At 64.4% G+C, this 26,486-nt stretch overlaps 4 protein-coding genes across 11 annotated transcripts in view; 3 read left to right on the forward strand and 1 right to left on the reverse strand.

Annotated features, from left to right (window-relative positions):
- Positions 1–3,445, forward strand: part of RUBCN (rubicon autophagy regulator) — a 30,144-nt gene extending 26,699 nt beyond the window's left edge. For both annotated transcript variants that reach the window (XM_080604438.1, XM_080604439.1), the window contains 3 exons: positions 324–477; positions 836–929; positions 1,057–3,445. In XM_080604438.1, coding sequence (XP_080460564.1) covers positions 324–477; positions 836–929; positions 1,057–1,244 — 436 coding nt within the window. In that variant the 3' untranslated portion in view covers positions 1,245–3,445. The remainder of the gene's footprint in view (positions 1–323; positions 478–835; positions 930–1,056) is intronic.
- Positions 3,128–8,572, reverse strand: LOC308199803 (deoxyribodipyrimidine photo-lyase-like). 2 transcript variants are annotated; one of them, XM_080604463.1, is made up of 10 exons: positions 7,407–8,572; positions 6,711–6,967; positions 6,431–6,576; positions 6,172–6,354; positions 5,798–5,956; positions 5,261–5,459; positions 5,032–5,184; positions 4,656–4,777; positions 4,342–4,501; positions 3,128–4,164 (listed from the first exon to the last, which is right to left on the reverse strand). In XM_080604463.1, the coding sequence occupies exons 2-10, from the start codon at positions 6,733–6,735 to the stop codon at positions 4,010–4,012; spliced, it is 1,302 nt and encodes a 433-aa protein (XP_080460589.1). In that variant the 5' UTR covers positions 6,736–6,967; positions 7,407–8,572; the 3' UTR covers positions 3,128–4,009. The 2 variants fall into 2 exon arrangements, with proteins under 2 accessions (XP_080460589.1, XP_080460588.1); XM_080604462.1 differs by lacking the exon at positions 7,407–8,572 and having other exon boundaries at positions 6,711–7,144.
- Positions 7,462–12,686, forward strand: LOC308199805 (uncharacterized protein). 5 transcript variants are annotated; one of them, XM_080604465.1, is made up of 6 exons: positions 7,462–7,597; positions 8,641–9,330; positions 10,771–11,202; positions 11,300–11,416; positions 11,794–11,879; positions 12,023–12,686. In XM_080604465.1, the coding sequence occupies exons 1-6, from the start codon at positions 7,519–7,521 to the stop codon at positions 12,092–12,094; spliced, it is 1,476 nt and encodes a 491-aa protein (XP_080460591.1). In that variant the 5' UTR covers positions 7,462–7,518; the 3' UTR covers positions 12,095–12,686. The 5 variants fall into 5 exon arrangements, with proteins under 5 accessions (XP_080460591.1, XP_080460590.1, XP_080460592.1 ...); XM_080604464.1 differs by having other exon boundaries at positions 7,467–7,597; positions 8,581–9,330; XM_080604466.1 differs by having other exon boundaries at positions 7,467–7,597; positions 8,581–9,330; positions 10,855–11,202.
- Positions 12,687–15,972: 3,286 nt separating this feature from the next.
- Positions 15,973–26,398, forward strand: LOC308199755 (uncharacterized protein). Of its 2 annotated transcripts, XM_080604343.1 has the most exons (13): positions 15,973–16,135; positions 17,574–21,755; positions 22,344–22,394; positions 22,634–22,773; positions 22,959–23,123; positions 23,432–23,587; positions 23,838–23,968; positions 24,068–24,156; positions 24,494–24,673; positions 24,828–24,980; positions 25,238–25,357; positions 25,743–25,781; positions 25,933–26,398. In XM_080604343.1, exons 1-13 carry the CDS (start codon positions 16,075–16,077, stop codon positions 25,947–25,949), a joined length of 5,484 nt encoding a protein of 1,827 aa, XP_080460469.1. In that variant the 5' UTR covers positions 15,973–16,074; the 3' UTR covers positions 25,950–26,398. The 2 variants fall into 2 exon arrangements, with proteins under 2 accessions (XP_080460469.1, XP_080460468.1); XM_080604342.1 differs by having other exon boundaries at positions 17,574–22,394.
- The last annotated feature ends 88 nt before the right edge of the window (positions 26,399–26,486 follow it).

Raw genomic sequence — 26,486 nt, forward strand, 5'->3', positions numbered from 1 at the left:
GCACTGTTGAAGTCTTGAGGAGCTCAGTGGGGGCTTTGGGAGCTGGTGAAGTCCCGTGGATTGGGGTGTGCACCAGGTCACACTGCATCAACTGCAGTGACCGGAAGGGATTTGATTCGGGGTCTTGTTGGCATCCCTAGCTTCCTAAAAGCCTCCTACTGTAGGCATGGAAGGTGTCTGGTGAGGGCCCTTTCCAGGATCCCACCACAAATGGCAGGGTGACTTGAAGCACTGAGCGGAGGGAGAGAGAAAGCAGAAGCAGTGCAGAGAGAGGACTTTGTGCAGTCCCTCGCCTCTGAGCTCCAGTTTTTCTGTCCTTGCAGCCTACTAGACTCCTTTGATGCAGTGCCCGGCCACTTGACAGAGGATTTGCACCTCTACTCCCTGAGCGACCTCGGCGCCACAAAGAGGGGGGACCTGGTGCCTCGCCTGACGGAACTGCTGAAGGCAGGCAGCCTGCACGTCGAGAAGTGCATGGTAAGGCTTCGCTCACCTCTTGTGCACCTCTGCACCCTCTGGAGCAGGCTTTGCTGCATAAATAGCCAGTGGGGAGGCCTTTGACATGCAGAGCAACCACAGAGTTAACTGGTTAAATGCTAGCTGCTCCTGCCTGTTACACAGAGCTGCTACCCAGCAGGCGTGGGATATTTCTTAGCCCATTTTGGCTTTCTCTTCCCTAACACGAGGTGTTGATTCTGCCTTGCTGTGCTCTGTGCTGCGGATGGACTTTTGCACATGGCTAGAGCAGGACACTGCGTCCTATTGTCCTTCTCCTGTCTAGCTTGCCAGGGAGATGAGGAGCATTTAGCCACTTTTTCCTCACCTTTTCTTCTAGCTGTGCCAAGCTAAAGGCTTCATCTGCGAGTTCTGCCAGAATGAAGACGACATCATCTTCCCCTTCGAGCTCAACAAGTGCAGGACGTGTGAAGGTGAGGTACTGGGGAGAAATAGGGAGGGGATTGCAGTGTCCTCCTGGACAAGCCTGGAGGACGTGGAGAACCTGGGTCAGCCTCTGCCAGCCCTCAGCTCTCAGCCACGCTCGCTCTCTCCCTGCAGAGTGCAAAGCCTGCTACCACAAGTCCTGCTTCAAGTCCACCCACTGTCCCCGCTGTGAGCGACTCCAAGCCCGGCGGGAGCTGCTGGCCAAGCAGAGCATGGAGTCCTACGTCTCGGACTACGAAGATGAGTTGGAGCAGCAGGAGGCAGCAGCAACCACGAGTGTACTGCAGCAGAGGAGCAGGTAGCGGGTTTATTTATACCTGCGGCCTTCATCACCAGAGACTGAGCCAAGCGGACTTGTGATGAGGAGGAGCGCTGGGACACTTGTCATGCTGGGTGCTTGGAGCACTGGCTCGAAGGGAGCTGTTTTCCCCTGTGCAGCAGTGCTGGGGAATGAACATTTTCCGTCTTCTAAGTCTGCTCCAGGTACCAGTTGCCCCCCTGATGCCTTGGCTTGGGGAAAGGCAGCCAGCCCTGTCTGTCCTGCAGGCTGAACACGGACCTTTACCAGGCAGTCGCTCACGTGCCGGGCTGCTGCCTTCCCCTTTGGGAACTGCTGGGCCAGGCAGGGCTGCATGGCCTGTCCCCATCTCCTCCTCCCTGGGAGGCTCCCCAGTGGGGTCAGCACTTTCTGCTCAGCAGCTGGAAGCCCTGGCCATGTCCCCTCCTGGGAGGCAGGAATCAGCTCTCCGAGTCTTCCCAGGCTTGTCTTGCTGCTGCTGCGTGTGTTTGTGGAGGGAGGGTAGGGGTTTGGGGCTGAACGGTACAGTTAGCAGCTCCCTTTTTCACATGTGGACTGGAACCATTGCCACAGACCCATTTCTCTTCCTCCAGGATCAGAACAGAGGAGGTAGCAATGGTAAAAATGTGGTGTCTGCCCCCCTTGCCCCCACAGAGGCAGCACCCAGGGGGCAGCCAGGAGGTGCAGCCACCCGAGGGGGCCCACGCTGCTGGGCATCACATGGGAGATCTTGTGGCAGGAGAGCACAGCAAGAGAGGCTTTGAACCTTGCTTCTCCCTCATGCTGCCGGTCTGTTCTTGGGGATGTCTCCTCCTTTACGGGTGACGTGGGACCTCACCCTGGCAGTGTCACCCTGAGGTGCGTGTGAAGGCTCTTAGCTCAGCCCTCCGGGTGCCTCCCCCCAGCCTCTGTCACAGGTTGTTCTTTTAGGTTGGGCTTTTGGCTTTTTTAATTGGCTGGATTTGGTTTTATTTTTTTTTTAACGCTGTTGTTTGTATTTTTAACTGTTTGCTCCCCACCCCTCAAGAAGGTACTGCTGGAAATGCTCCTATGTGGGGGCATGTAAGACCTCCAGAGCTTCCCTGCTCCTGGTACCTCACTCCTGACCGGGGCTGGCAGCTGCCAGGTGTCCCCTCTCCCATCAGACGTGCTCCCCTTGGGAGAGGGGTCACTGAGCCAGGCAGAGCCTCCAGGGAGAAGCTGGACAGGTTGCTCTCAAGCGGGGGTGCACTTTTTGGGAGAGGGAGTGGCACTGGGGGTGCTGCAGGGTGCCGCTGCAGCCAGGGGATGCTTTGTCCCACAGTAGGGGCAGTGTCCAGCACCAAGGTAGCACTGGGGGGCCGGAGCCCACCCAGCCTGGCAGTCAGGTGGTGGGAGGGATGAAGGGTGTTGAGGGACAGGGGACAGCAGCTTTCAGCCTGCCTTGAGGCTGGGATGTCACCGCTCGTGGGCTGCCCCTGATGGCAGGGTCAGAGGGGAGCAGCTGGGACCAGGAGAGGGGGCTGCAGGGTGGCTCCAAGCCTCACTGCTGGGGACAACATCTCTTCCATGCCAGTGCTCTAACAAAACCAGGGCTGGCTACTTACCAGCTCTAGCAGTCCTGGCCTGGGACAGGTAGTTAGTTCCCCTCCTTCTCCCTTGGGTTTTTGCCTCCTCCTGTCTTTATCCTCATTTTCCCCAGGGGAGCAGCTGCTCTCCTGCTTGTTCCACAGCTGCCACGAGCTCTACAAGCCTTGAAGCTGCCAGCAGCTGGGCCACCTTGCAAGCAGAGAGCATTGCCACGATCCTTCCCTCTTGTCCCCATGCTGCCATGCGGCTCGGCAGGTCTGGAGCTGGTCTCCCCCCTCCTAGGAGCTGGCTCAGAGCAGCACACCTTCACCCACACGGTTTTGTTTGAAGCACTTTAATGTCGTGGGCCACTGGCTGAGTGACTGTCCACGTCCAGTTCTAGAAGCACTGAGTATCTTTAGAGACGAGCGAATGGATTTTGGTTTATTTGTGTTTTTCCCCCCCTCCCTCTGGATGCAATGGGAACCCAAAACCCGGCGGAGGTCTCTGGGCAAGGTGACGCACAACACTAACACTGCTGCCATGTCTGAAGGGAGAGCCAGGGGCTGCCCTGGCATTTAACTGGAGCCCTCCCCATGGGCCTACTGCACAGCAGAGCAGTGAAACGCCGTCCCTAATAAACTAAGTTAAACTAACTGTGGTTGTGTTCTGAGCTGTTCTTTCCTGAGGCTGAGCCCCCTGCCAGCAGCAGGGCTCATGCATTGACCCACAAACACTGGGGATACAAACTGTAAACCTTACACCAAAAGGCCGGGGGGCTAACTGTTCGAGGGTGCTTGGGCAAGCCCAGCACCACGCTGGCTTTGCACCAAGTTGCTCTGCAGGAGGCACAGCATGAGGAGCCTGGTTCTGGGGACCTTTCCCCAGAGAAAAAAAAAAAAAGCTAAGCTGTGGGTAGCAGCTGCACAGACTCTGGCTTATCCTGAGCACAGTGGTTGTAGAAAAAGCTTTCTGGCTGAGGATTGCACCTTGCTGCCTGTGGCAAGCCCCGCACGGCTGCTCCAGCTCTAGCTGGGGGTGAGAGAAAGCAGAAACCTGCAAAACCCTGGGGCTTGCCACTGGTAGGAGCCCTCCAGCTGCACCCAGGGCTATCCTGGGTTAGGTGTGAGCCAGCACCACAGCAAGGGCACATCCACCCTGCGCAGGGAGGAGCACGACCCATCTCACCCCTTGCATCCCAGGCACCGCTGCACAAATCAGTCAGTGGGCGAGCTCTCGGCGGGCGTAGCGGCGCTCGAACTGCTCCACATCGAACTTGCGCTTGCAGCCGGCGTAGTTCATGTAGCGGATCTTCCCGAAGACGTCCCGCTCCTTCCAGCCCTGGTCGTGTATGCCGCAGATGGACCAGAGGCAGCCTGTTGGACACGGAGGTGGACATCAGCTCTGCCCCGTGCTTGTGGGCATCTGGGGGCCAGTAAGCAGCCGGGACGGGGTGCCGAGGAAGATGGAAAGGCTGAGAGCCCTGTCCCCCGTCCCCATGCTGCGGCCATCAGGGATGGGACCCCCACCCCATAACCCCTCCCGCAACGTGCCTACGTAGCCGTTGGGGTCTCTCCCGTCCAGCTCGTAGCGGTCGTTGAGGTAGATGGCAAAGCGCAGGGCCTCCTCGGGGGAGCGGGTCCACTCCAGGATCTTCTTGGCCCAGTACATCCGCAGGAAGCCGTGCATCTTGCCCTCCCGAACCATCTGCAGCTGTGGGGAAGGGGATAGCCACAGGGGTCAGCATGGGAAAGCCTGTGCCTCTTCCAGCCCTTCCCAGCCCCCATTCACCCCACGGCACGGCCGCAGCCCGCTCGGCGTGGCTGGAGGTCCCAGGGGAGGCAGCGGGGCCTTTGGGGTCCCTGACCTGGGCAGCGTTCCAGAGCGGGTCGTGCGTGGTGGCCTGCTCCAGTTGCTGCAGCTCGTAGAGAAAAGGCCTCTTGTCTTTGGCGTGGAGCTTCAGGGTGGTCTGCGCCCAGTCGTAGGCACCTGTGGGAGATGAGGAGCAACGCTGAGCGACCTGCTCGATGGGCAAGGGGGGAACCAAGCGTTGGAGACCTCAGCCCTGCAGGCAGCCTCCCAAGGGGCATTATGCCTCCTGCCCTATATCCAGAAGACACTGATGGCACATTAATGCCCCCATGGTCCCTTCCTTAACAAAAACAGGGGCTTGCCAAGTTGAGGTGACCACAGTTGGGCACTAATCTGACCCCCCAGAGTTGCCCACCCGCCCAGGGTGCCACCTTGCAGGCTGTCGTAGTTCTCGTTGTAGTAGCAGAAGTTATCGGCCAGCTCCCGCCGCACCACGGCCTCCTCCACGAATGCGTCCACCGACTCCTTGTGTGCGCGCCGGTGTTTCTGCACCTCCAGGATGGCTCGCTGGGTGGACACCTGGCCTGGGGACACGGGGAAGGTGTGGGTCAGGTCACCCATCTGCGCCACCGCGCACGGCAGGACAGCCGGGGCGCTCACCGAAGTGGAACCAGGGTGACAGGTTGCTGAGAGCCGCCTTGTTGGGGTCGTTCCGCTGGGAGCCGAAGGACTTGAGCCGCTCGGCGATGAAGGACTGCAGCACAGCCAGCCCCGCGGAGGTGCCGGGGGTCGCCCACTCCACCTCTGCCACCGAGCGGTCCACCTGCAGGCTGGAGTAGCAGGCGTCCCACGCGATGGGCTGCGAGCAACCAAGCAGTGTGAGTGCGTTTGCTGTGCTAGAGCTGAGCCCCAGCAGCAGATGCTCTCCAGCCAGGGCTGTCCTGAGTCTTATTTATGTCCCCCGTGTGCCTGCTTAGGGCCATCCCCAGCCTGCAAGCCCCCAGCTCTTGCCAGCTACAAACCAGCCCTGCACGGCTGAGATCTGCTCGGTATCTGGAAGAATGGGGTGGGAACCTCCCTTCCCCGGGGTCTCCCCATCTCCCACCACCCGTGGCCAGGTCATTGTCCCCGCTCCCAGGATCACAGAGCGGCTGTGAAGCTATCTGAGGCTGGGTGCGGAGGGGTGGCTCCCGGTACCTCCGCGGGGCAGGATGGGGGATGTGGGTGCCGAATGACGGGAGGGAACTCGGTGAGGAACTCCGGGAGCTGGCTGTGGATCTTGCCCCGGATGGTCCTGGCGCTGTACTCCTGCTTGGGGGAGGTGACCCAGCAGGGCACGATGTTGTGGGCGTCCACCTGGGAAGCAAAGCCACGGAGAAGGACGTGAGCAAACGAGAAGAAAACAGTCCTGATGGCACGACCCACACCGCACCCAGGACAACGTCCTCACCCTCCCTGCTTGGGCCACTCCAATGCGCCTCCACAGCCGGCCCAAGCAGGAGAACGTTTGTTTCTTCCCTATCTCACCAGCCTGGGTTTTCCCCCCCCTCTCCCAGATCACCGAGACCCACCTGCACAAAGGGCACGTCCTCGGGCAACCGCTCCCTGACATCCTCCACCCACTGCCTGGGGACGCGCAGGGGACAGAAGTCTGTCACCAGCCCCCCCACGCCTTGCTGCGCCACGAAGGGGGGCAGCACGTCCTTGGCGTAGCCCAGCAGCAAGTGGAAGGGGATGTTCAGCTCCGTGCACTCCTGCAATGAGACGAGAGGGCTGAGGGACGGTCCCGGTGGCTCTGTGTCCCCCCCGACCCCCCGCGTGTCCCCGTACCTTGCTGACCTCCTGCAGCCCCCTCAGCATGAAGCCGTAGTGGCGGATGGTGGCACCGAGGAATTTGGGCACCAGGCAGAAGCAGACGCGCAGGGGCAGATCCTGCTTGAGGGCCAGGCGCTGGGCGTAGAGGAAAGCCCAGTTATCTGGGGGAGAAAGCACAGGGGCTGCGTCGGGGGATGCGCTGCGAGGGGAAGGAGCCGGGGGCTGTGCAGGAGGAGCCCCCCAAACGCCCCCCAGCTCCAGGGAAGGGTGGAGGCCGGGGGGGTCGGCTCCTTACCTTGCACCCTCTGGTCCCGGGACATCCAGTAGAGGATGCATTTGGCTTCCTCCCTCAGCTCGGGGCCCCTGGAGACGAGCCGGACCCGCTTCTTGTTGTACCTGAACTCCCGCACGGACGGGGCCGCCGCCCGCCGGGCCTCCCGCAGCGCTGCCTCCAGCCTCCCCGCGGCCTCTTCCTCTTCCTCCTCCTCCTCCTTCTCTTCCTCCTCCCTCCTCTTCGCAGCCTCCCCACCCCCGGAGGCTTTCCTCTTCCCGCTGCCCCGCGGCATCCTCGGCTCGGGACGGCCCCGGGACCCCGGCCCGACGGCTGCCAGCAGCGGCGGGGACCCCCGGAGCCTCCCCCACGTGGCGGCGGGCGTTATACAACACGGGGCGGGGCCAAGATAAAAGGGGCGGGGCTTGAGGACGAGGGGCGGAGCCTCCTGGCCGTGCACCACCCGCGGGCTGCTGTCCCAGCCCCTACACCCAGCCTGGTCCCCCCCCAGGGGGTCCCCGCTGGCACCGACCCCCCCACGCCCAGCACGGCCCCAGGGGTGCTGGGGGATGCCCCAGGGGTGCTGGGGGTCCCGCTGCCCCCCCCCCCCCCCCCCCCCCGCAGGTACCACGCTGGGCGCCCTGCCCATCCCTGGGAGTGGCCCCGTTGGGTGGAAACCCCCCCGCTCCCTGCCAGCACCTGGGCAATAAAAGCACCCACCTGGCCGCTCTGCCTCTGTCCTGCAAAGGGAGCGCGGACACCGCAGTGCCAGGGCTGCGGGGAGCGCTCGGAGCTGGGCCTGCCGGGGGGCATCGCTCCCACCCTCCTGGGCATGGCCGGGCACAGAGGAGGGCTGCTCCTGCCCCTGCTGCTGCTCCTGCTGAGCCTCGACGTGTCCGAGCTGGCGCTGGGTAAGGGCCGAGCGGGACGCACGGGGAGCATCGCTGCCAGGGCGCTGGGTGGCCCTGGGGCGGCTTCGCCCCCACGTCAAGTTTTATTTCGATTGCGTCTCATGTGAATCTCCGGCAGGCAGAGGAGGCCTCTGCTGTGCTGCAGCACGGAGCTCCGGGGCTGCACCTTGCTGCGTGGGTCCCTGCAGGGGTTGTCACCTTCCCTGGGAGCTGTGCCTGCCCAGCAGGGGTGCTGGGCTGTTGTAGGACTGGGAAACTGCAAGCGTTTGCCCTGGGCACTGTGCAGAATTGATGTCCAGCAGGGCAAGGGAAGGAAATTCAGGGCTCACCAGCCTTATGGGCTCTTGCAAGCCCTGGGGAACAACCCCTGACCCCATCCCTCAACCCCTGCAGAGCACAGGGCTTACATGGGTTGCAGCACGTCTCGCCGCTCACCCCTGACACGCATGCAGGGATTTGCTCCTCTCTCCCTCCCTTCCTACGGGGCTGGCTTCCCCACCGCCACTATTTATGCATCGCGTTATCGGTTCCTGAAGATCTGCGGCAGAGAGGTTTGTGTAAACTGCCAAGGAGATTCCAGCCCGAGCGCGGTAACCGGTTCCTGCGCCGCTCTTCCCGTCAGACGGGTTTGTTTGACTTCCCCCGGGAGGGTGGCACGGGGCTTATCGCTGGCGCCAGAAGGTGTTTCTGCCCAGAGGGCAGCCGTGCCCACGGCCGGTTCCTTGTTTGCCAGGCTGGGGCATTTGTTGTCCTTCCACACTGATGAGCGGGGTGCTGGGGCGTTTGTTGTCCCTGCACACTGACGAGCAGGGTGCTGCTGCTCAGGAGGAACGTGTGTTGGGCCCCTGCGGGACAGCAAATCCCCGCTGCTGACTCCATGGCCTAGGGTGCCTCCAGGGACTCGTGCTGGTGGTGGTGCTGGGCCATCCCCAGCACCATCGTGGTGCCAGCCTTTCATGCCTCCCTGTCCCACCTCTTTGCAGGGACCACATTCAGAAATGCTGCAGTGACCTCAGCTCTTTCCACCTCCTTGACACCCACAGATACCCCGACGCTGCTGTCCACCACCACCTCAACCGACACAGCCTCTGTGCCTCCCTCCAGCCCTGAAACAGGAGCCTCCACCCCAGAGATGTCCAGCATGCCGATGGGTGCCTTCACGAGCAGCGCTGTGCCGACCTGGGGCAGCAGCCTGGCAGCCCCCAGCAGCCCCCCATCGGAGGTGGGGGACAGTGTGGGGTCTCCTGCCAGCACCACGCTGCTCCCTTATGCCACCAGCACACGGCCAGGGCCCACCACCGCCGCCACCACACCCCCAAGCCCAACCTCCGCAGCCACGACACCCACCTGGTCTGAGGCGGCAGCTGGCACATCAGTGGGGACCAGCGTGTCCCCAGCTCCGAGCGTCACCTCGGCAGGAGCTGCAAGCAGCACGCTGCCCCTGCTTCCCTCCGCATCTCTCCCCTCTACCTCAGTGGGCACCACACTTGGCGCAAGCGCCAGCAAAGGGCCGGCTGTAAGCACACCGCTCAGCACCACGGCCCCGGGGAGCAGCAGTCCCTCTCTTCCCACCACGCCAACCTCTACAACCCCGCTGGACGCCATGACCCCCTCCCGCCCCAGCACAGGGGTCCCCAGGAGCACCCCAACTCCCAGCCAGCCACCAGGGACCACCACCACTGGGACCGTGGGGACATCCCCGGACACCCCCCAGAGCCCTGGTGCCACCACGGGTGAGTGCAGGAGAAGGGCAGGGCCCCCCAAGCCCCCCCAGGGCCAGCAGCGCCTGGCTGCGGGCTTTATATAGGGCGGGAGAAGTGGGCGTGGCCATGAATGGGCGTGGCCATGAATGAGCGTGGCCACAATGGGCGTGGTTTGAATGGGCGGGCGATCGGGGGCGTGGCCCGCGGCAGGGCGGTGCCGGCTATGAATGGGCGGGCGGCGGTGGGCGTGGCCATTACTGGGCGTGGCCTCGAAGTGGGCGTGGCGGTGGGCGTGGCCCCGCGGTGGCGCGCTCCCCGTGGCGCCCCGGGGGCTGTGCCCCGCCGCCGGAGCCCTGTCCCTTGGGCACCCCCGGTGCGCCCCGCCCCGGCACCCTTGGGTGCCTTCGTCCCGGTCGCGCGTGTGGCCGTGCCCGGTGCCTGCGGGCGCCTCCGAGTGGGCTCGATCCTGAGCCCGACAAGAAGGAAGCGGCTCCGCGTGGCTGCGACACGCTCTGGGGAAGTGATGCCTGCGCAGACGGCCCGGGAGACAAGTCCTTGGGCTGGAGCACGCCCTTCCTGAGCGCCGCCTGCTCTCTCAGCCGCTTACTCGTCCGCAGGCAGAGCGGGCTGCTGTCTCCCGGGGGCCTCGGTGCTGCTGGCACCAAGCATCACCGCTGTCTCGGGGCGCAAGGACGGCCCCAGGCAGCCCAGCTGCTTCCCCGGGCTTTTTCCCATCGGAGCCGTCCCCTCACCAGGCAGAGGACCTCTGCTGGGGGACCGGTGGAGGTCTGCTGGGCATCGCACCCATCCCTGGGAGCATCAGGGCTGGGTGGAAACCCCTCCTTCCCTGCGAGCGCCCAGGGAATAAAAGCACCCACCTGCCCGCTCTGCCTCTATCCGGCAAAGGGAGCACGGACACCACAGTGCCAGGGCTGCGGGGAGCGCTCGGAGCTGGGCCTGCCAGGGGGCATCAGCTCCTGCCCACCTGGGCATGGCCGGGCACAGAGGAGGGCTGCTCCTGACCCTGCTGCTGCTGCTGAGCCTCGCCGTGTCCGAGCTGGCGCTGGGTAAGGGCCGAGGGGGATGCGCGGGGAGCATCGCTGCCGGGGCGCTGGGTGGCCCTGGGGCGGCTTTACCCACGGTGGGGGGCACGGGAGGTGACGCGCTGCGGGTGCTGCTTGCTGAGCGGCCCCTTCCCGACAGGAGAACGGGGCCGTGCTGTGCACCGTGTAAGCAACAAGCTTTATTTTATTTCTGCTGCCTCACATGCAAATTTCCTCTACCTCTTCCTGGGGGCTGCCTGGGGATGCAGCCGCCTGTTCTCGCCTCGGCGGGGTGAACGGGACGCAGAGGCGGACTTCCACCTCCTCCCTTGTGTGAGGACGGGGCCCTCGGGAGCAGACATCCATCTGGGCAGGGGCTGAGAGCAGACCTTTGCCCTTCATAGTATTATTATTTAACTTCTGGCAGGCTGCAGCAGCTCAGGGAGGAGGTGGCTGCCTGACTTGAATGCTACAGCGATCTCAGCTCTCTCTGCCTCCCTGAAACCCACAGAGACCACGGCGCTGCTGCCCACCACCGCCTCCACCGGCACGGCCTCCGCTCCTCCCTCCAGCCCTGAAACAGGAGCCTCCACTCCAGAGACACCCGGCACACCCCCGGGGAGCAGCAGTCCCTCTCTTCCCACCGCAGCCCCACACACAGCTGCATCAGCCGAGCCCTTGACAGCCCCTCAGGACACCACAGCCCCCTCCCACACCAGTACAGAGGTGTCCGGGAGCACCCCAACTCCCAGCCAGCTGCTGGGGACCACAGATGGGACCAGCCCTGGTACCTCCACCCTGGCCACGGGGACATCCCCGGACACCCAGGCGTCACCCCAGAGCCCCGGTGCCACCATGGGTGAGTGTGGCTGAGGGGTGAAGGATGGGTCCTCCCCAGGTTTAGGACCCCCTGGCTCTCCCTGCAGGCAGCACTAACGCCACGTTGCTTTGCCCAGGCACGGAGCCTTCCTCCCCTGCCACCGACTCAACCCAGAGCCCAAACAACACCTCCAGCACCTCCACGGCCCCGCCGACGGCACAGCCCGCCTGCCCCGGCATCGGGAGCCCTGTCAGTAAGTGCCACCTCCTGGGACCCCAAACTCTTCTCTGACATCTGGCTGGTAGGGCCACACGTGTCCCATGGGCATCACCACCCCCCCGGCATGGTGGTGGCCTTTTGGGGGGGTGTCCTGCAGCCCCTCTTGCCGTGTTCTCAGCCTGGGGGTACCGGTGGTGTGTGGGATGCGTGGTTTGCTGTGCGCACGGAGGGTTGTTCTCCTGCTGGTGGCACAGAGCAGGGTGGCACAGACACCCCCTGTCCGTGCCTGAGGGTGGGTGGCACTCCTGACCCTGCACAGCTCTGGTCGTGGTGCTGGGGAGAGACCCCCAGGTCCTGCCATGGCGCAGGGTGGAAGGGGAACAAGCAGAGCTGTGTGTCTTCTGCTCCCAGGGGAGTCCCACATCTTCCTGTCGATGCGCCTGGCCAGCTCCCTGGACGTCGGGAACACAAAGGTGCAGGACCTGATCGTGTCCGAGGTGAGGTGTGCCCGCAGCCCTTCCCAAGGGGGTGGTCTCTCCTTTGTCTGGGGTCCCTTCCTGGGTGGGGACAGGGGGCAGGAGACCCCCTCCGGCACCACCCGTAAATGCTGCGTGGTGTCACGGCCGTTCTTTGCCCCCAGCTCCAGCACAGGCTGCAGGTCAGGTTCCCGCACGCCAACTTCACGATGCAGTGGAGAGGGAAGAAACCCTGAGCGCTGCCCCTCGCCTGCCGAGGTCCTGCTGGGCAGGGACCTGAGCCAGCCCCCGGCCTCCTGCTCGCCGCTCCTCGTCCCCCGCCGCTGTGTCCCTCGGGGGTGATCTGCACGGATCCTGCTGAACCCGGGTCCCCCGGGACCCCCCGGTGCCCGCCTGCACCCCTCTTGCCTGCCTCCCCGCTGCCTCTCTGCATCCCGCCCCACGCTGCAGCCCCCCAGCCACGCATGGCACTGAGGAAGACGAGGAAGGAGCCCCTGCAGCCCGTTGCCAGCCCCTGCGTGCTCTGAAATAAGCAGATTTCAGGACCTGGCTGGCTGCGGGGGCACAGCCGGGGGACCCCACGTTGGTGCTCCCCCCCCGGCTGCTGGGGCAGCTGCGTGCACCGTGGGGCCATGGAAATCCCGTGGGCTGAAATCCTTCCCTGGTTTTTTTCCAGTCCCCGGCTAAGGAGACGGCCGCAGCGTCTACCCCCCTGCAGCAAAGTCATTTATTAACTGATTAATTAGCCAGATAAAATCAGGCCGAAGCAGTTATTACCCTAAGCAAGTCACCTCGCGGAGAGATTAAAAAGTGAAATAATTACCAAAATGGCTGTGTTGTTACTGGGGGGGGCGGTATTTTTGGCTGATCCCTTCCTGCAGCCCATGTCCCACCGAGGGAGGGGGCGTTTGGGGCTGCAGACACCAAACCTGGGGACCGCTCCCAGGCACCTGAGCTGTCACCCAGCAGCCAGGCAGGACACAAAGGCACCTCGGAGCCACCCAGCTCACAGGGTCTGGGCAAAGGGGGGAGGCTCGGCGGGGTCTGGAGCCCAAAGAGCTCACCAGGGTGACGCGATTTGGGCAGGATCTGTCCCCAGCCCGCTGCTGGCTCCTCTCATTCTGGTCTTTGTGAGTTGCAGGCCGGGCTGGGACAGGGAGGGTGCACGAACGGGGACATAAGAACACGTCCCGCTGTGGTCACATAGTGACCCTGCTGATGGTGACCCCAGTTCTGGGAGAGAGAGGACGGGAACTGCCTGGCCCTGAGGCTCTGGGCTGTGTCACCCGCAGACGTGTCACCTGCTGCCGGCCACCAGCCCCAGCTGGACGGGGTTATCCGCCTCCCGGACCTGCACCCGTTTCCCCATGGGGAAAGGCAGCGTGCAGGAGCACACCCAAATTCCCCAGAGAGCCGTTCCCCAGCCAGGATACTGCCTGGCTTTTTGGGGCTTTTTTTGTGCCATTAGCACAGTGGGGTGCAGAGAGGGGGGACCAGGGCAGAGCCCACTGGATGGGGTCCCCGCTCCCCACGCCTTGCGGGGCACTGGGGAAATCATCCTCGCGCTCTGCCCACGCCGTGGCGCAGGGCCAGGAGCCCTCCCACGCCGAGTCCCACCGGGCTGATCCTGCCGGCTGTTGAATCCATAACTTCAGACCCCGGGATGTGGCTCGGGGCCAAGGCCGGGAGACTGCAGCCAAAGTGCGTCACAAAGGGAGGAAAAGGTCCCCAAGTGCTGGGATGAAAAGGTGACCGGGGCACTTACCATCCCCGTCCGGCACAGCTGCCTTCCACCGCTGTCGTGGCAGGGGGAGGAGATGCTCCGGGCTGGCCGAGCCCCTCTGCCCTCATCCTGGGACGGAGAAGAGGGGACACGGCTGTGATGGGGGTGCTGGGGACCGATCCAGAGCTGGGGACGCTGAGCTGTGACAGGCTCCCAGCCCTCTCCAGCACAGCCAAATGCCCGTGCTCTGCGTGCCTGACATCCCCGACGGTGCTGCCTGGTGCCTTTCCCCCACAGCTGCTTTGTGGGGTCTGGGTACCGCTGCGGTCCTGAGCGCAGAAATTGCCCCGGGAAGCTGCACCCGTCCCCGAGCCCCCGCTCACAGCTGGGGGAAAGTGATGGGAGCCAGCTGTGCCCGTAGCACCACTCCTGTGGTTCCCAGTCTGAATATTTCCCACCCTCCACTTCCCAACGTGGACATCTTTGGGGGTTTCTCCTCTGTGGTGTGGAGCCCTCCCCACGAGGACGGGGTTTTGCCACCATCAGCTCGCTGGGATGAGCTGAGCAGACTGAGCCAGGGATGTCACTCACAGTGAGGGGCTCTTCCAGCCCTTAAATCGTCTCCCACCCTCCTTGCTGTAACCCGCTCCCCTCCATCAGCATCATCCCTGGGAGCAGACCCCGCTCCCCGGCACCCAGGGGGACCCTCACCTCCGGAGGGTGGCATTATGGGGTGCGTGGCTGTGGTCACCAGCCCCTGGTGACCTAGGTGTCCCCTCCAGCGTCCCCCTCCCCTTCGTCCCTTCACTGCGCTGTGCCTGGCACACCAAGTGATCCAGAACCCGCGGGGTTGATGGATAACCCGGCCCCCCCCGAGCCCTCTCCAGATGCCCTTGCCGGCAGGAGATGCCGTAATCTCCGCGGGGCTGGAACAAGCAGCCCATTAATTCCAGGAAGGCCGATAAGGCGCTGCTGTGCCATGCTGCGCTGCGTGGTGCTGAGCCCCCTGGCGCTGGGGTTCCCAGCATTGCCCACCCCAGACTCACAATCCCGAGGCAGGGGGGTCCCATTCTCAGATCCAGCATCTCCCCGCCGTGGGCTTGGTGGGACCCTGCTAACCCTCAAAACCAGGCTCTGCCTGAGTTCTGTGCTCTCTGTCCCATTTCTTGGCTCCGGCGTCCATCCTGTGCTGTGCTGCCTCGATAACTGCGGATGAGAAATAGCCCCGCGGGATCCGGTGGCTTGCTGGGATCCTGGTTTCGGGCACAGCAAAAGGATCTACGGGTTTCAGGCACAGCAGAAGGATTAATGCACAGCCCCTTCCCAGGGTGGGAGCGGGACACCGTGCTCACGGCGAGGACGATCCCCGCAGTGTTGATCCCCAGGAAGGCTGCGGGTGCCGTGGTGCAGGGATCTGCTTGGACCCTCGCCCCAATCTGTGCCTCGGCTCTGCTGGCCCAAAATTGGGAAGAGGGGGTTTTGCGGAGTGCGAGGGAGAGGGAGCTTTTGGGCACTGTCCCCCCGCATCGCCACCGCTCTCCCAATATCGTTCCGGGTGAGCGGTGATTTACGGCCAGCTCCCGGTGCCTGGGCAGGGGGTAAGGCGTGGGTGGGTTGGTGTGACGGGCGTTCGTCGTGACTTGGCCTCCCCTGGCATCGCCCACGCTGCCGCTGCCACCGCCGCCAGCTCCACGGAGGCAGGCTCGGGCGGCACGCCGCGCGCCGTGGTGCCGTTAATGGCACCGGGCGGGAGCCGCCCGCGGGCACTGCTGGTTAAGCAGCGTTTAATTGCTTACCAAACGCCCACCAGCGGGTGTTGTGCAACGCCTTTTGCCGCCGGGGAGCCCCGAGTGGGGAGCAGGGATTGCTGCTGTAGGGGAACGGGCCGGGGGTGGGGAGGATACAGGGTGCAGCGACCCAGCACCTGCCCCGGCACTGCTGTGCCTGCACACAGGGTGGTGATGCTGGGGGGGGGGGGTTGGTCGGGGCTTCCCAGTGCTCCCAGTCGTGGAGGAGCACTGGGGGGGGGGGTGGCTGATGCCCCAGGGCCTGCCCCAGCCGTGTGTTCCCCTGCTTTTGGATGGAAACCCTGAACCAAAGGGGACTTGCATCCTGACCCCAGGCACAGGCACACCTCCGCAGCTCACTTTGGTGCTGCAACGCTGCTCCAGGCCGAGCCCTGCCTGGATCGGGTCCCTGTGGGGTGGCTTTTGGGTGGCCCCCAACCCACACCCAGCTGTAAGGGGCTGGTGGGGGCCCCCAGAGCCTCCCGGGGAGGTGGAGGGGAGGGCGGGGAGGGAAGGGGCTGGGGACAGGGATGTGGAGGCAGAGCACCGGGGGCGGGAGGGGACCTGCCTCCTTTGCCATCCCTATAAATAGGAGGGACTGGGAGCAAGATTGCACCTGTGGGACTCCAGCTCCAGCAGGAGAGCAGGGCCAGGGCTGCACCTTGCTGCTCTCGCCTCCCTTCCAGCTTCCCGGTGCTCCAGCAGCATGGGGACCAGGGGATGGACGCTTCCAGCCTTCGTGGGATGCTGCGTATGGATTCTGCATGGTATGTCCCATATTCTGCTACCCCAGTCCTTGCAAATCCCCGGCGCAATCTGCCCCAGGGGGTATGGATGAGATGTTTTTTTTCCTCCTGGCTTCATTGGAAGCTTTTCCTAGGACAAGTGCTTGCAGTCCTTCGCAACCAAAAAACTAGGGAAGTGTTTTAGGGGGCAGGCATGGCCCCACAAGGTTGGGTGCAGCCAGGTCCCCCCGCAGCAAGGACACCAAAGGCAGGCACTGGGGGTGCACCAGGGCTGCTCCACCTCGCCCACAGCCCAGCTCCATGCTAAGGCTCCTCTTGCACGAGCATCCCCGCTCGGGCGCCGCAGGGTGCACGGCATTTCCTGCTCTATGCGCAAGAATTAAGATAAAACATGGATTTATTAGGGTGCAGAGTGCCAAAATAACCTGACTCGGGGACTCGGGTGACTCACTGTTTTCCCCGAGCTGAGAAGGGAAGCGGCTCATCTCCTCTGGCCGATAGGGAAGGGAGGGGGGTTGCTGCAAACACCTTAATTCATCAGGCGAAGACGGGAGCGGGGCAGGAAGGGGAAGGGGAGGAAGCAGCCCGGAGGAAGGAGAGCTGGGGGGGGGTACCCCAGGACTGGGGCAGGAGGCAGCGGTCATTGCTGTGGCACGCAGCTCTCGGCACGCCACCGAGCCTGGGAGGCCCCTCTGCTGCTGGGGGGCCGGCGGCCTCGCGGGGGGAACCTGCCGAACAGGAGCACCAGGGCCGGGAGCGGGCTGAACGCCCAGTCTCACCCGCAGGGTGCTGATTAGGTCTCCCCTAATTGCAGCCGCCCGGAGCCAAGTGTCAGCAGATCCTCCGGGCTGCTGCTCCATCCCTCCGGCGGTTGCACCCCTGTCCTAAAAATAGGGCTGGGTGGGACCTCAGCACGGGGCTGGTGTCTGCCCCGATGGGCGGCTGCTCGGCCCCTCCTGCAGCTTTGGGGCTGGGGAGAGGCTCCTGGGGTTGGGGGGTTCTCCATCCAACCCCTGCAGATAAGGGCCTGGGTGCGGGGCAGGGTTTTGGCAGGGAAAGGGGGGCTGCAGTGGGCCAGAAGCCATTTGCAGCCAGCAAACGTTTCACCAAACCGTGGATGCCCTCTCTGCCAAAGAGCTTTGGGTAAAACATATTTAAATGTCTCTCAGACACCCAAAAGATTAAAAAAACGCAAAGCTGCGCCCAGGGGTGTCTCTGCAGCGAGGCAGAGAGCGCTAAGGGGCTTCCCTAAGACTGCAGAGCTCTGTCCCACGCCATGAAGGAGCAAAACAAAGGAGGAAAATTCCCCTTTGTGCAGGCACATGGATGCCTGCAGCCCTGCCTGCTTTGTGTCACCCCCTGCCCCGCTGTCCCACCGTCCCCTGTGCTCCCACCCAAGGAGCAGGGGGCCGCTGGCTCCGTCCCCCCCCCGTAACGCCCTGCTCCATGCTCCCTGCAGGGCTCGGGGCCGCCGTCGCCGTCCCTGTGACCACGGAGGGGCCGTTTGGTGCCCACACGGCTTCTCCCACCGCGGCGCCGAGCGAGGCACGGGGCGCCCTGCCGCTGGGCGCCGCGGGGACGAGCACCGCCGTGGCTGATACTGAGACAACCGAGAGCATCCTCGCGGGACGCCCGGCCAGCCCGTCCTTCCCCTCCGGGGCCGAGGCAGATTTGGTGACCACGACCAGCGCTCCAACCAGTGCTCCGGCTGCGGGGAGCGATGCTGAGGCTGGGCTCAGCCCCAGCGCAGCGACACAGGCTCCCAGCGGAGAGCCCCAGGCGGTGACGGACTTGGCCACGTCTCTTAATGCGTCCCAGGGAAACCAGACGGTTTCGGCTGCCGCCTTGGTTTTCACCCCCCAGCCCGCTTTCACCCCCAGCGCAGAGCTTGATGTAACGGCGGCCGCTCCTGCTGCACCCCCCGGGGCCACCCCTCTGTTTGCAGACATGAGCAAGGACATCCTCGCGTCGGTGACAAGGGAAGGAGCGGACTTGGAGCCCACGGCTGATGCCACATCCCTCCCTGCCACCCTGCCACCAGCAGCCACGGGGGCAGAGCCGACAACCGGCAGCCCCCTGGGTCCCCATGTCACCGCACTGCTGAGCCAAGGGCAGGCCACGGCCACAGGAGCTGCGGAGGAAGGTGTCACCCTGCCTGGGGACAGCCAAGGAGAAGGCAGTGCCCCCTCCTCGATCCCCAGCCCCGGGGCTGGGGGGCTGCTCACAACACGGTGGGACGAGGTGCCGAGTGGGACCGTGGGTGTCACCCCGGGGCCAGCAGCTCTGGGGTCTGGCGATGCGGGAGATGCAGTAAATGGTGCTGTTGGCACAACTGATTCATCCCATCTGGCTCCAGAGAATGGGACAGTGTCGGGAGCAGCGGAAAACCCAGGGCAGACCTCCCTCCTCGCTGGACAGGCAGGGCTGAGCCTGGCCACCTCACCAGGACCGGCCGGAGGCGGGGATGGAGATGAGCAGGGAGCCCCAGCGGTGTCACCGGCCAGCCCCGGCTCAGCCCCAGCTCCTGCAGCCCCCGAGGCACCTGGGGAGCGAGGGGACACGGCCACCTCGCTGCTGGCCTCCAGGGCCCCCACGGATGCACAGAGCGACACGGATGCCCCAGCCCCATCCATCACGCTGCCCCTGCCCACGGGGGCTGTGGGTCCGGCCGAGCCTTCCCTGCAGCCTGCCCCATGGCACAGCCCCACCGGAGAACGGCAACCGCAGCTTGCCGCCGCTCTGCCGTCCCCCACGGACACCCCCAGTGCTCCCGGGGCTGCTTTCCCACCCCCAGGGGCTGCAGCTGGTGATGGGGCAGAGACAACAGCGAACCCCGACCTCGGTGCTGCCCCAGGAGTGCCTGCCTTGCTGTCCCCTGGGAGGTCACAGCCATGGGGTACAGCAGCCGCTGCTCCTGAGGGAGCGGATGGAGCTGGCACCGTCCCAAATTCAGCTCTGGATGCTGCCAGCCTGGCTTCTTCTGGACCTAATGGCCTGGCAGGGCCTGCTCAGGGGGACACAGCAGACATGGCACGGGCAGGGGACACAGGGGACAGCAGTCCTTACGCAGGCACCCAGGGTGACACCAGCTCTTCGTCCAGCAGCGCTCAGCAGGGTCCCGCTGACACCGCAGAGCTGCCGGCAGCCCCAGCAGGAGCCCTTCCCAGCACCGAGCTGTCCCCTGCTGCAGCTCCTGGGGATGGAGCAGGAGCAGCCCCGGCACCAGGAGAAGTGTCCCCGCCTGGTCCCATGGCTCCCGGCCATGTGGGGCTGGAGCCCAACCTCTCAGGGGCTGAAGGACCAGGACCCCTGCCCAGTCAAGCCCCCGGTGCTCCCAGCGCTGCTTTCCCACCTCCTGTTGCTGCTGCATCTGGAGCTGCGTTTGGGACCAGCAATGGGGCAGAGACAGCAGCAAACCCCGACCTCGGTGCTGCCCAGGGAGCCCCCATATCCCCATTCCTTGTGGGGTCACAGCCGTGGGGGGTGGCAGCTGGTGCTCCCACGGGAGCAGCTCTCCCTGGGGCTGAAGGACCAGGCAATGACTTCAGTTCGACACTGGATGCCCCTGGCTCAGCATCGCATGGACCCGTGGGACCCCCATCACCCACCCTCGGGGTCCAGCCTGGCGCAGACCTGGGGGTGCTGGGAGCAGAGGGGCAGGCACTGGGAGGCAGCAGGACCGGGTCTGGGCCATCCCCGAGCTCCTCTCCTGGCACTGGGATGGAGGCTGGGACGGATCTACTGCCTGGTGCCGTGTCCCTGCCCGGTCCTGCCTCTCCCGGTGACACACTTCCAATATCTTCCACTTTGGAGAACGGTGCAGCAGCCCCCATGCCAGCAGCAGCCCCTGGCCCTGACCGCCTGTCCCAGGGCTCTCCGTACAGCGAAACCGGCCCAGAGCTCGCCACGGCGCAGGGCACCGAGAGCGCAGGCGATACGGCAGAGGCAGCAAACCCAGGGAGCAGAAGTCCCTACACGGACACCAGCTCTTCGTCCAGCAGCGCTCAGCAGGGTCCCGCTGACACCGCAGAGCTGCCGGCAGCCCCAGCAGGAGCTCTGCCCAGCACCGAGCTGTCCCCTGCTGCAGCTCCTGGAGATGGAGCAGGAGCAGCCCCGGCACCGGCAGAAGTGTCCCCACCTGGTCCCATGGCTCCTGGCTACGTGGGGCTGGAGCCCGACCTCTCGGGGGCTGAAGGACTGGGACCAAGCCAAGCCCCTGGTGTTGCTTTCCCACCTCCTGTTGCTGCGTCTGGAGCTGCGTTTGGGACCAGCGATGGGGCAGAGACGGCAGCAAACCCCAACCTCGGTGCTGCCCAGGGAGCCCCCATATCCCCATTCCTTGTGGGGTCACAGCCGTGGGGGGTGGCAGCTGGTGCTCCCACGGGAGCAGCTCTCCCTGGGGCTGAGGGACCAGGCACAGGCTTCAGTTCAGCACTGGATGCCCCCGGCTCAGCATCGCGTGGACCTGTGGGACCCCCATCACCCACCCTCGGGGTCCTGCCCGGTGCAGACCTGGGGGTGCCGGGAGCAGAGGGGCAGGCACTGGGAGGCAGCAGGACCGGGTCTGAGCCATCCCTGAGCTCCTCTCCTGGCACTGGGATGGAGGCTGGGACGGATCTACTGCCTGGTGCCGTGTCCCTGCCCGGTCCTGCCTCTCCCGGGGATACGCTCACAGCACCCTCTGTTTTGGATTCAGCCAGCCCAGGTGCCCTGGGAGGAGTGGACGCTGCTCCCAGTGCTGTGCAGCCTGCCCTGGGTGCTGGTCCTGGCGCCCATCCTCCTGCAGGAGGAGGTGGGGGCGAAGGGGCTGGGGCTGGCAATGGGGAGTCCCCGGGGGTGTCCCAGGACCTGGACAGAGCAGCTGGAGCCTCTGGTGGAGGAACGGGAGCCGTGCTGCACTCTGCATCTCCCTCCCCATCTCCCGAGGGATCTTCTTCAGCCCTGACAAGCGGTGGAGCTGCTGAGGGAGCAGGAGGTCCTGGAGCTGGTGGAGCTGGTGTAGGACTGAGCCCAGACCCGGAGGCTGCTGGCCCCCAAGGCAACGAGGAGACCCCTGTGCCTGCCCCCGGCATCCAGAGCGGCGCCCACCTTGGGCTCTCTGATGCAAACCTGAGCCAAACCAATGTGGTGCAGCTGGCCGGAGGAGAAACGGGAGCCTCGGCCCCTTGGGCACCTGCCCCTGGTGCCGGCACAGCAGACGGGGCAGGGGCCATCATCCAGATCACATCAGGGGTGCTGGCCCCCTCCGTCCTGTCCTCTCCCCGGGAGGTGCAGCCCCTGGTCCCGGTGGCCCCGGATGCCTCCAGCCCCTTGCTGGCTGCCTCTGCTGGGGGCATGGGGGGGAGCTCAGCACCAGCACCCAACGGGGGCCCCCCCTCTGCCTCCGGCACCCCAAGTGGGAGCAGCCCCTCGGCTTTGGGCTCCCCACTGGCTGCAGTGGTGGCAGGTGCTGGGAGCGCTCTGCCAGGGTCCCCCGAATATGAAATGTCCTCAGGGATGGCAGCACCTTTGGGAGAAGAGTCCCCACGTGCCCCCGCGCCCGCCAACGCTGCCCCTGCTCTGCCTCCAGCCTCAGAGAGAGAGGATGCAGCAGCGGGGGCGGCCGCGGGCCCCCCGCCGGTTTCCTCTCCGGTTTCTGGAAGTGAGTTTGGCGCGGGGACACGGGGAGAGCTGGGGGCTGCCGTAGGGGGGGCTGCCCCCTTCCTTCTTCCTCTCCAGCCTGGGAGCCCTGCAGTCCCCCCCAGACCCTCGGTGGCTGAAGGCAGAGGGGACACCGATGGCCCTGTGCCTGGGGAAGCACGTCCCGGTGTCTCTGTAGGACCAGGAGGAGCTGGGGGAGCCTTGGAGACCCCCACTCAGCCCCTGGCGGGGGGCAGCCCGGGGTCTCTCTCTGTCCTTCGGCCCTCTGGCCCCGCTGCTGGCAGCCCCCTGCCCAACATCCCGGGGCCGGGACCTGCCGGGGGTTCATCGCCCCCAGCTCTGCGCCCCTCCTTGGGCAGCGCCACCCCTGCAAATGGGCTCCCTGCCGCCGGCGGGGCGAGCATCCCCGCACACATCCCAGGCCACAGGGTAGCCCAGGGGGGGTCTCCCCCCACCACCCTGCATCCAGCTGTGTCCTGCAGCCCAACCCTGCCAGCTCCCAGCCGTGGGGGCAAGAAGGGGCTGCCGGGGCCAAGGAAAAATGAGGCAGCCTCTCTCGCCACCCGTGCATCATCCTCCATGCTTCCAGCTCCACCACGATCAGCAGCGGCTGCCCCGGTCCCTCCGCCCGGCCCCACAGGTAGGTGATGCAGCGGGTAGGGCAGGGAGAGGGGTGGGAGAGGGATCCTGCAAGGGAAGGTGATGCGCAGGGTGTCCCGGTGTCCCCCGTTCTCCTGCTGCCCGGCCTGTGTCTCTGAATGCAAAATGGTTTCAGCCATTTGTGTTGGCACAGACCAAAGGTTTTGCTATAACCGAGTTTTTTTTTTTAATTATTTTTTCTATGTTTTTTTTGTTTGTTTGTTTGTTTTTCTGTTTTAGTCGCAGCCGTGTCCCTCTATGGATATGGACCAAGGGAAAACGACCGCGAGTACGTGGAAAGGAGAGTGGACTTCAACTCTCCGCTTTTCAAGCCCGAGACTGGGTTCCCGTTCGGGAAAACCCTCCGCGACTCTCTCTATGTGAGTCTGCATTGCCCTGACTTGCTGCGGGGTGGGCGGCCGTCCCCCAAAAACCTTGGGGAGACACCAGGAGCTGGGGCCCGGCTTGGGATTCATGCAGGCACGGGTTGGTTGGGATGCTTGCGGGGTCCATTTGCGGCAGGAGGCGACTTCGTGGCCATTTCATCTCCTCCCCCTGTGCTCAGTTTACAGACAATGGCCAGATCATCTTCCCAGCCTCCGACAGCAGCATCCCCGCATACCCCAACCCGCCTCCCGGGGGGTTCAACGGCCACGAGGAGGTGCCCATGATCGCCGTGTTTTGGGACAACGCCGACTTCTCCAGGGGCACCGGCACCACCTTTTATCAGGTGGGTGAAGCCATCCTTGTGCGTGACCACGTTAAGCACCTTTAGGTGATCCACGTTTGCGGATGCCCCTTGGGATGTATGACCGATGGGGCTGGCGGGTGGCATTTCAATTTTCTGGGCCAGATCTAAGAGGTTTTGGTCCTGTGTGAGTCCATCACCTGCACAGAGGCTGGGCAGAAAGGCTCTGCCAGCCAAACGCGAGTCTCAGCGCGGAGCATCACGAATGAATCTCCCTTTGAGACCCAAAATTCAGCGCTGCCTGTGCTTTGCTGGGAGACAAAGCATGTGTGCGCACCCTAAACCCGCAGGAGTTCCTCACCCTGAATTCGGAGAAGCCGCCCTTCATCCGTGACGTGGAGGCGAAGGTCCGGCGGTACCTGAGGTCCTCCTACTCTGCAGCCTGGACCCTGAAAGTCACCTGGGACAAGGCCCCTGCCTACGGCGCGCGGGGCGACAGCCGGAGGGTAAGGGGCTGCCGGGGCTCAGGGGTGGCCGGGTGCTAAAGGTGAGAGCTGCACCCATGGGTGCCTGCACAGAAGGAGCTGTTTCTGCCAAAAATGTCAGTCCTGAAGCCACCCAGCCTCCATTTGTCGTGTCAGGACGCCAGGCCCTCTCTCCACCACCACCTGCAGCGACCCGCACCCTATTTTAAATTTAGTTTTAAACCCAGCGGCTTTGCTCGGCTTCTTACCCGCCTGCCATGCTTCTCCCCAGACGAACACGTACCAGGCGGTCCTCACCACCGACGGCTTCAGGTCCTACGTCCTGCTCCTGTACCAGGACGGGGGCATGCGGTGGGATTACAGCCAGCTGCCGGCTGCGAACGTGCTCATCGGCTACACCAGGTACTGTGCGTGGTGTTATAGCACAGGGCTGCACCGGGGCTGCTGGCTGAGCCGAGCCGGGAAGGGCGATGCCTGACTCTCCCCCTTCCCTCTGCGCAGCGGGGATGGCTCTTACCACAACGATGACCTGACTCAAGGACCCCCGGCTGCCAAATATCGCCCCGACCAGTTCAGGGGATACAACACAGGTAGGGGCACGGCCTGGGGAAGCTCTGCAGGGGGATGGGGACATCCCCAGGACGGGGGTGGAATCCAGCTGGTGCAGCAAGGCTCTCAGAGAGGTCATTGTCAGTGGGATTTCGCACCGAGCACATAAAATGCCACCCCTGGGCACCTGCTGTGCCTTGAGGCTGAGCCTGAAACACCCTTGGCACATCAATTTTTGGTGCCATGGCTCTGTCCTGGGGATTTCTTCTTTGTCAAGCGCTGCTCCCCCCCATTTCCCTGGCGTTGGGGGACCGTTGTGTATGGGGTCCCGGGGCTGGGGGCATCCCGGTCACCTCTCGTGCCTCCCCTCCTGCACAGATCTCCGTGGGCTGTGGCTGTACAAGCTGGAGAGCCGCGTGGGCATCAACTACCGCCTGAAGTGCCTGGCGTGGACGGGGCAGCAGCAGGAGCCGCGGACATGGAGCCAGGACCTGCCCGCCTGCCCCTGCTCCCTGCAGCAAGGGCAGCAGGACCCGCGCTTCAAGAGCAGCCGGGGAGGCAAGTGGCACCGCCGTGCCCAGCGTGTCCCCTGCGGGGTGGCTGGGTGTCCCCTCCTGGGTGTCCTCTCCTCGGTGTCCCCTCTGGGGGGGGACACCGCCATCCCCTTTGGGACCCCTGCAGCGCCCAAAAGCTGATGGCAGTCCCGTTTTAGGCTGGTGGTCTGCCCGCGTGTCCATGCTGCACTCCGCCTCTCCCAACCGGTATGGTGCCGGCGTGCGCTGCCTGTACGACAGCCGGGGGCAGCTCGTGGAGGGGCGGCAGGAGAGGTACTGGAGGTCCTCCAGACAGGCGTCCCCATACCGTGGTAAGCACAGCCGGCCTCGGGCATCCCAGAGCTGCTAACCAAGGCATGGGTGGGCTGGAAGCATCCCCGTGCCAAGCTGCACGGCACCAACTGGAGCCTATAAATTGTTTTAATCCCCGTGCCACCCTGTCTTCTGGCACTTTGGGGGGTGCACGGGGCTGTGCTGCGGCGAGCGCCCTGCTTGCTCAGAGCCAGCTGCCCCCACTCTTCTCCACTCAGCAGTCCCTGCTTCTGATTTCTTTAATCCTTGTCCCCAGACCAGGAGCTGAAGCTGTACGACTGGTGCTGCAACCAGGCGGCAAGCGCCCGCCTCTGCGCCCACTACGGCGAGAAGAGGCCGAGGATCGGCTGTGACGGATACCAGGCACTTGGCATGGGTGGGTCCCCAGCCCCTGTGTGCTGGGGCGATGCAGCCTCTGCAACAAAGCGGGGGACGTCCCAGCCACCCCCGGTTAATGCAAGAAGAGCCCTGGGCAGGTCAGATGGGGAGGGTAAGCAGGTTGGGTCCCGCTGCTCCGTGCAGCACCCAGCAGCTCCGTGCAGCACCCAGCAGCTCCGTGCAGCACCCAGTCCCTCCATACAGCACCCAGTACCTCCATACAGCACCCAGTTCCTCCATGCAGCACCCAGTACCTCCATACAGCACCCAGTCCCTCCATGCAGCACCCAGTCCCTTCCCTAGGCAGGCAGCTGGGGGTGGCAACACCACAGTGACAGCGGCTGTCGGTGTGAGCTGACCTGGGTCTTTCTTGCAATCCGCAGCAGATTCCTCGGAAGACAACGACTCAGAGGAGCAGAGAGGTGAGCGGGCTCAGGGGGCTCCTCTCCACCAGCCTCCACTCCTCAGTCCTGCTGCCCCCTCCCCAGGAGGCAGAAATCCCCCTGGGGGGGGGCGCTGCTCACCCCAGACCCTCAGGTAGGAGATGGCCGAGCTCTCACCACTTCTTTGCAGATGAGGAGGACAAGTAACTCAGGGGATGCACATCCACAACGCGGTCTGGACCACGGCTGATCCTCCGAGTCCTTTGCTCCCGATCACACCCAGCAAACCTGCGTGTCCCCCTGCGTGTCCCCGCTCCCCCCGGCAGTGGTCACCCCGTGCCAGTGGTCACCTTCACCGTAGAAGTTCTCGTTTCCCCCCAGGCTGCCACATCCTCGCTGGTGGCAGGGGGACAGGCAGTGCCACCGTGTCCCTTGTCCCTGCTCCCCTGCCTGAGGCTGGCCGGGCAAGGGCTGGTGCTGCCTCCCGTGCTGGCGGGGGGGCTCAGGTCACCTTGCATGGGGCCACCCCCACGGTCAGAAATGCTGGGGGAAAAATAATAATTTGTGAGTGTGAGAGAGCATCTGCACTTCTTCTGAAACCACAAGTAGTCCTTGTTAAATCTAGTCTCTTCAATAAAGTGTCGGAAGGTCTGAGCATCACTGTGGTGTCTGTCAGGGCAGGCAGGAGGAGGATGGGGGCAGGCTTGGAGCGGGGACCAGGGCCCGACCAGTCCAATCTCGGGG

This window comes from Anser brachyrhynchus, assembly GCF_964034855.1.
Source record: "Anser brachyrhynchus genome assembly, chromosome: 9".
Lineage (NCBI taxonomy): Eukaryota > Metazoa > Chordata > Aves > Anseriformes > Anatidae > Anser > Anser brachyrhynchus.

Excerpts from the sequence above, each read along its gene's own strand:
- LOC308199755 (XM_080604342.1), top strand. The coding sequence starts at position 16,075 with ATGGGGACCAGGGGATGGACGCTTCCAGCCTTCGTGGGATGCTGCGTA. Across the intron at positions 24,157-24,493 it reads GTTCAGGGGATACAACACAG|ATCTCCGTGGGCTGTGGCTG; the intron begins GTAGGGGCACGG and ends CCTCCTGCACAG. Across the intron at positions 24,674-24,827 it reads CTTCAAGAGCAGCCGGGGAG|GCTGGTGGTCTGCCCGCGTG; the intron begins GCAAGTGGCACC and ends GTCCCGTTTTAG.
- LOC308199805 (XM_080604464.1), top strand. The coding sequence starts at position 7,519 with ATGGCCGGGCACAGAGGAGGGCTGCTCCTGCCCCTGCTGCTGCTCCTG. Across the intron at positions 11,417-11,793 it reads CGGCATCGGGAGCCCTGTCA|GGGAGTCCCACATCTTCCTG; the intron begins GTAAGTGCCACC and ends TTCTGCTCCCAG. Across the intron at positions 11,880-12,022 it reads AGGACCTGATCGTGTCCGAG|CTCCAGCACAGGCTGCAGGT; the intron begins GTGAGGTGTGCC and ends CTTTGCCCCCAG.
- LOC308199803 (XM_080604462.1), bottom strand. The coding sequence starts at position 6,981 with ATGCCGCGGGGCAGCGGGAAGAGGAAAGCCTCCGGGGGTGGGGAGGCT. Across the intron at positions 4,502-4,655 it reads CGCTCTGGAACGCTGCCCAG|CTGCAGATGGTTCGGGAGGG; the intron begins GTCAGGGACCCC and ends CCTTCCCCACAG. Across the intron at positions 4,165-4,341 it reads AGACCCCAACGGCTACGTAG|GCTGCCTCTGGTCCATCTGC; the intron begins GCACGTTGCGGG and ends CGTGTCCAACAG.